Raw genomic sequence first — 6000 nt, forward strand, 5'->3', positions numbered from 1 at the left:
TACTTTGACCTCATGGGGGGCTGAAAGGCTCAATTCATATTTTGAAGCACTTTGTGGTCCTTGGACTAAAGGTCTAATATAAGTGCAAAGTAAACAGTAATATCACAGTGCCATTTTAATGTTATTTTATAGTTATGGGTCCATCATAATAAAACCACAATTCCCATACAAAAAGATTCAGCAAGACAAAACAACAAGAAAAATGTATAAGAATATGAAATCCATTTTGTAGGAGCAAAAGGTCTGTTATCCCATCTTTATTCAAAGCATCAACCCTCAGGCTGAGGGGTAGTTCCTCTGAGCTTAGTAATCCCTTATTTGTCCTACACCACTTAAAACAAAACTAGGTTGGCTCATAAAGAACTGCCACCTTTTTTTTCTTCTAAATATCTGTTACTTGATCCATAAAGACAGGGTTCCTCTTTATTCTGCTATTTAAATTCTTCATCAAAAAGCCACTGGTTTTACTGTCCCAGACTGAAGTTATGTGCACAGACATCCAGTGCTGGTGGTGGAGGAGAATAGCGTAAGTGGGTAAGTGACAGCCACCAGAGGTGAGGGACACTGAAACCCTCTGCCAAATCTGCAATACTGAGAATTCCTGAAACGAAAGTAGAAAGCCAGCTCATCCTTGATAGTGCAGCTCATGTCAGGGCTGGCCCTAGACCAAATGGCGAGGACTGTCTTTGGCACCCCAACCCTCCTCCTCTTGTTAAACTTCTGAATGCCTTATTTTTATTGCATTTGTAGCCCATTTCACCCTGAGCACAGCACCCCAGGCAGTTGCCTGCCCCTAAATCTGACTCTGGCTCTGGCTCATGTTACCCTATTTCAAAGTTCCACTGCTGGTTTATTGCCCCAAGCACTGAAATTAGTGCACTAGTGAGCTAGCTTCCTTTTGATAGGATTATTTAACAAGGGTGTCAGGCTTTTTTTCTTTCTTTCTTTTCAGTTTCACTTCAAGTGAATGTAATTACTGCCCCCTGGAGGACAATGGAAAGAATAAGAAAATGATTTTGTGATTGATCAATTGATTTCAACAAGGGCCTGATTGTCTAGTGCCCCAGCACCTTAGTATTATTATTATTTGGGAATTTATAGCTTTGTAAAGTGAGTATAAAACACTACCAAGTAAGTATAGAAGCATTTTACACACACTTTGCACTTACGTTACACAGGTGTAAGTAACCGCTGCACAAGACGCAATGAGGTGGAGAACTGGGCCTTTAGCATCTGATCCTTTAAGTTAGTTTCCCCATTTAGATGATTTTTTTTTAATCAGAAAAATGTAGAAAATAATCCTGTTTGAGCAAAACTATTCATATTATGTGTGTGAATTTAAACATAGATTCTTTACCATTCAAAATTTTCATCTGCCATGTACAAGGGGTGAACTTTAGAGTTCAGCATCAAAATATCTGCAAGAAAAATAAAGTGGACAGGAAAACTAAAAGCATCCTTGGCTCAGAGCACAGCCCACAAAACCAGGGTGCCAGAGTATTTCGCCACCATCTTTGTGTTAGAGATCAAAAAGGCATGAAAGACAGCCCCAGAATGGGGGATAAGGGGTGCAGGAGAGAGAGAGTATTGAAAACAGAGCCTCCCAAAGGACTATGTATGGCAAGCTAAGATATGTTTGGATGTGTGTGTGTGTAACTGTTTATCCATATTTTTAAAACTATCCAGGCAACATTAATCAATTGAATTTGAGAATCTGGAATGATATTTTCAGGCTAAGAGTGTATAGTCAGCAATATTTATTCTAAAATCAATAGTCAGGCCACAAGAACATTAGATGCAGAAGTTGCATAGTTCATTTCAACCTCAAAGGCTGGTTGGCTTCCATCCATTAACCTCCTTTATAGTATTGATACAGTATCTAGTAAATCAACACCCATAACTACTTAGATTTTAGGCACAACACTTAATCCCTCCAAAGCTTAAGGGGGATTTGACCAATGCGCACAACCCCTGGAAACCTCCCAACCGTTCCTTTTAACACAGGGCAAAACAATTGTTTTTGTGTATATTCTTTCTTAACGTTAACACAAAAGAAAGACACCCCAGGCAGTACATGCTGGTAAACTCAAGCAATTCAATCATTTTACTGTCTAAGCACAAATATAAAACAGTATACTTACTTATTGTCTTTATTCAATCAGTTTTGAGCATAAACCCACTACCAGTGCCCTTTAAAAATTATTGCTAACTATACACTCTGGAAAAATCATGTGCACACAGACATAAGCTCTGGTTACTTCTTTTTGTTACCTCCTCCTGCAATTTTAACATTTCTTGAAGTCATGTTGTTGTTTTAAAATACACATGGGATAGGATTAAGCCTTCCCTCCTTTCTTTCTCTTCTACTGCATTTGCAGGGTCCATCCAACAACCCCTTACTTGCGTTCATGTGCCTTCCTGCTATGGTTCACATCTTCTCCACCCCTCATACTGGAACACTGGCTCTTGGCTTTAGAAAACCTCTTCTTCTGCTTTATTAGCTATCCATTCAGTAAACTTTCTTTAAAAAGTTTAGGGATAAATGATAAATAATTCTAGAAAATTCAATTAGTGCTGGTTTGGTTAGGCACTGATTCATTTAAGCCCAGGCTTAAATGTATTTACATGCTTGTATTTAAGCCTGGGCTTAAGTGCTTTGCTGGATCAGGGCCTCTGTAAACAAAGCTTCCATCCTTCATTATCCAGCTGAACTATCTGATTCTTAAATGCAGCCTTTCCTACTATTTAAATAAAAATTGCAATGCAACCTCCTCTAAATTTCCTTTTAATAAAGATTTCTTTAAAAAGAGCCATTTTATATGTCATTTCCTCAGCACAAGTTAGACCAACACAAAACTTAATCATATTAAAAAATAGACACCAGAGGTAAAGCTATCCTCAAAATACTCTCAATTCGATGACCTCTCAAGGTCCCTTCCAGTCCTAGAATCTATAAACCACCACTAAAGAAACACGATAATTAATAAAATTAATGTAAATATTTATGGAGCCTACATACCAGCAGGCTATGTGCTACAGAAATAGCTAAGAGATGTACCTATTTATTTATCACATGGATCAGCAACCAGAAGTTGAGAATTTCTGCAGTTTTATGCCCCAATCGGCTAAAGCAATATCATATAACTTAATCAAAATGTCAACTTTTTTTTTAATTGTACAAGATACAATGTTTGAAATTGATAGGAAAAAACAAGATTGCTTCCCCAATATACTTATTTGGGATTCAGAGAATCATGGTGCTAAAAATGATCTTAATATTTAGGTTATAAATGAATTTGCCAAGTGACCTTTGTCTAGGTCTGCATTGTCCCCATCTGTTCTGTCCCTGATCTGAACCTGCTTAGGAAGTGCAACAATTTGACTAGAAACCTCCCCCTGGAAAAACTTGCCAAACCTCCCTTTTAAAAAACATTTTATTTATAATCTTGCCATGTTCCACTGCTAAAAGGAAACAACCCTTGCACAGAACAGAGCTAGCTTTCAGTACAGCAGCAGAATGTAAATATAAACAGAGCCAAACCACTCCTTTTTAATTGCAGTGCGCAGCAATGCATAACGATGGGAATTTTTTGTTTGTTAGAAGACCATTAAGCTCAAACCCAGAACCGCTGGCTATACCAGGAGCCTGTTCACAGGGCAAGGAAAGCTGCATTTCAGGGCATTAAAGCCCCCGCTATTCCCTGGTGGTCACACCATCCTCTTTCCCTCACACTATTTACTCGGCTAGCTTTATTTACATCTGGCTGGGGGCGGGAGGCAGATTTCCCTTCTGCTTCGAACAGGCTGGCGATTACTGCAGGTCAGTTTCTGTCCCTGAGTAAGGACACAGAAGGAGCTGGTGCAGTGAGATCTCTGCAGGGAAATGAGCCGACGCTCGCAGGCCCACAGGGACCTGCACGGTGAGGCCCTTTGCGCGTTTCTTTGCCCCCGGCTGAAGGAGAGAGGATTTGTGTGTCCCCTGCACGCCCCGTCTCGTGACACCGGCTCTCTCGGTGCCCCCCCGCCCCCGCTCCATCCACCTGAGCCGGGAATCTCTGGCGCCGAGGCGCCCCCTGGTGCTCCCCGCCTTGCACTGGGCGGCGCAGAGAGCGCTGCAGTCGGGCCAAGCGCACGGGGGCTGAGCGCACCTCTCCGTGCATCGTCCCCTTCCCGGGTGGCGGGGGGCGCTCCCCGCCTTTGGGGACAGGCCCGGACGGAGGCTCTGCATGTCCGAAGCCCTGGCTGCTGCAATCCGGAGCCGTGCACCAGATACTACCCCTTTGCCCGTTTCCTATCCCCACCCTCCCGCGCCGCTCCCGGGGCTGTGATTGGCGTGAGCAGCCGGGGCTTACTCAGGACGGGGCCGCGGGGACGGAGGAAGAAGCCAGCCTGGCCTGGGAGCAGAGCCGGGGAAGGGCGAGCAGGAGGGTGGGGAGGATCCGCGTGTGCCTGGCTGCTCGCGGGAGCCGGCATGGGGCATTGCTGAGCGCCTCGGGGGAGCCATGCTGTCCAGGAAAGGGATCATCCCCGAGGAGTATGTGCTGACCCGCCTCGCCGAGGATGTCCCGGAGCACGCCCGCTACCGCGCCCGGGAGCGGCGGGCCAGGTTCGTGGGGAAGAACGGCACCTGCAACGTGGCCCACAAGAACATCCGGGAGCAGGGCCGCTTCCTGCAGGACGTCTTCACCACCCTGGTGGACCTCAAGTGGCCGCACACTCTGATCATCTTCACCATGACCTTCCTGTGCAGCTGGCTGCTCTTCGGCATGACCTGGTGGCTGATCGCCTTCGCCCATGGGGACCTGGACCACAGCACCCAGCTGCAGGCAGGGGGTAGCCGGAGGGCTGGGGAGGAGGCCAGGGGGTTCGTGCCCTGCGTGACCAGCATCCACTCCTTCACCTCCGCCTTCCTCTTCTCCATCGAGGTGCAGGTGACCATCGGATTTGGGGGCCGCATGGTGACTGAGGAGTGCCCGACTGCCATCCTGGTGCTGATCGTGCAGAACATCGTGGGGCTGGTGATCAACGCCATCATGCTGGGCTGCATCTTTATGAAGACGGCTCAGGCGCACCGCCGGGCCGAGACCCTCATCTTCAGCAAGCACGCGGTGATCGCCCTGCGGGAGGGCAGGCTCTGCTTCATGCTACGGGTGGGCGACCTGCGCAAGAGCATGATCATCAGCGCCACCATCCGCATGCAGGTGGTGAAGAAGACCACCAGCCTGGAGGGCGAGGTGGTGCCCCTCAACCAGATAGACATCCAGATGGAGAACCAAGTGGGGGGCAGCAACATCTTCCTGGTCTCCCCGCTCCTCATCTACCATGTGATAGACAAGAACAGCCCCCTCTACGACATCTCCCCCCTACACCTCAACCACCACGAGGACCTAGAAGTCATTGTCATCTTGGAAGGGGTGGTGGAGACCACTGGTATCACCACCCAAGCCAGGACCTCCTACCTGGCCGACGAAATCCTCTGGGGCCAAAGGTTTGTGCCCATCGTGGCCGAGGAAGATGGTAGGTACTCAGTGGACTACTCTAAGTTTGGTAAAACGGTGAAAGTGCCCACCCCTTCTTGCACTGCCAGGCAGCTGGAGGAAGACAGGAGCATCATAGACTCCATCCCATTATCACCTAAAAGCACCAGTAGGAAGAGGTCTTTCAGGTTGAAGCCCAAATTTACCATAACCGATGAGCCTTCCTGACACCGTTTTAGAGGAAAGATGCAATAAACAAGAACACTGAGATAGCCTCTTATTTTTCTTAGCCAGGTTGGTAGCACAAGGTGTGTGTAGTATTATTTATTGCAGGATAAATTAAAGTTAATTTTATTTTTTTTAAGGCGTGCAACATTTTTGAGCAACATTGGGTGTGGAAACATTTTATTTTGTTGCTTGTAATTTCAGTTCAGACTGTCTTGTTTATTTGCATGATCATTTTGGATGATTCATCCACACTGAATAATGCCTTTTCTTGAAAAGTAAGTTTATCTGTAGCCTA

At 46.1% G+C, this 6000-nt stretch overlaps 1 protein-coding gene across 1 annotated transcript; it reads left to right on the forward strand.

Moving 5' to 3' along the window:
* The first annotated feature begins 4413 nt into the window (after positions 1 to 4413).
* LOC113409461 (ATP-sensitive inward rectifier potassium channel 11-like) lies at positions 4414 to 5731 on the forward strand. The gene has a single exon (XM_026663387.2). It carries the CDS (start codon positions 4503 to 4505, stop codon positions 5703 to 5705), a length of 1203 nt encoding a protein of 400 aa, XP_026519172.1. The 5' UTR covers positions 4414 to 4502; the 3' UTR covers positions 5706 to 5731.
* The last annotated feature ends 269 nt before the right edge of the window (positions 5732 to 6000 follow it).

The sequence above is a fragment of the Terrapene carolina genome, unplaced genomic scaffold, assembly GCF_002925995.2.
Source record: "Terrapene carolina triunguis isolate 2854851 unplaced genomic scaffold, T_m_triunguis-2.0 Scaffold33396, whole genome shotgun sequence".
NCBI lineage: Eukaryota > Metazoa > Chordata > Testudines > Emydidae > Terrapene > Terrapene triunguis.

Bases quoted from the DNA above. Each gene is read 5' to 3' on its own strand.
- LOC113409461 (XM_026663387.2), top strand. From the start codon at position 4,503: ATGCTGTCCAGGAAAGGGATCATCCCCGAGGAGTATGTGCTGACCCGC.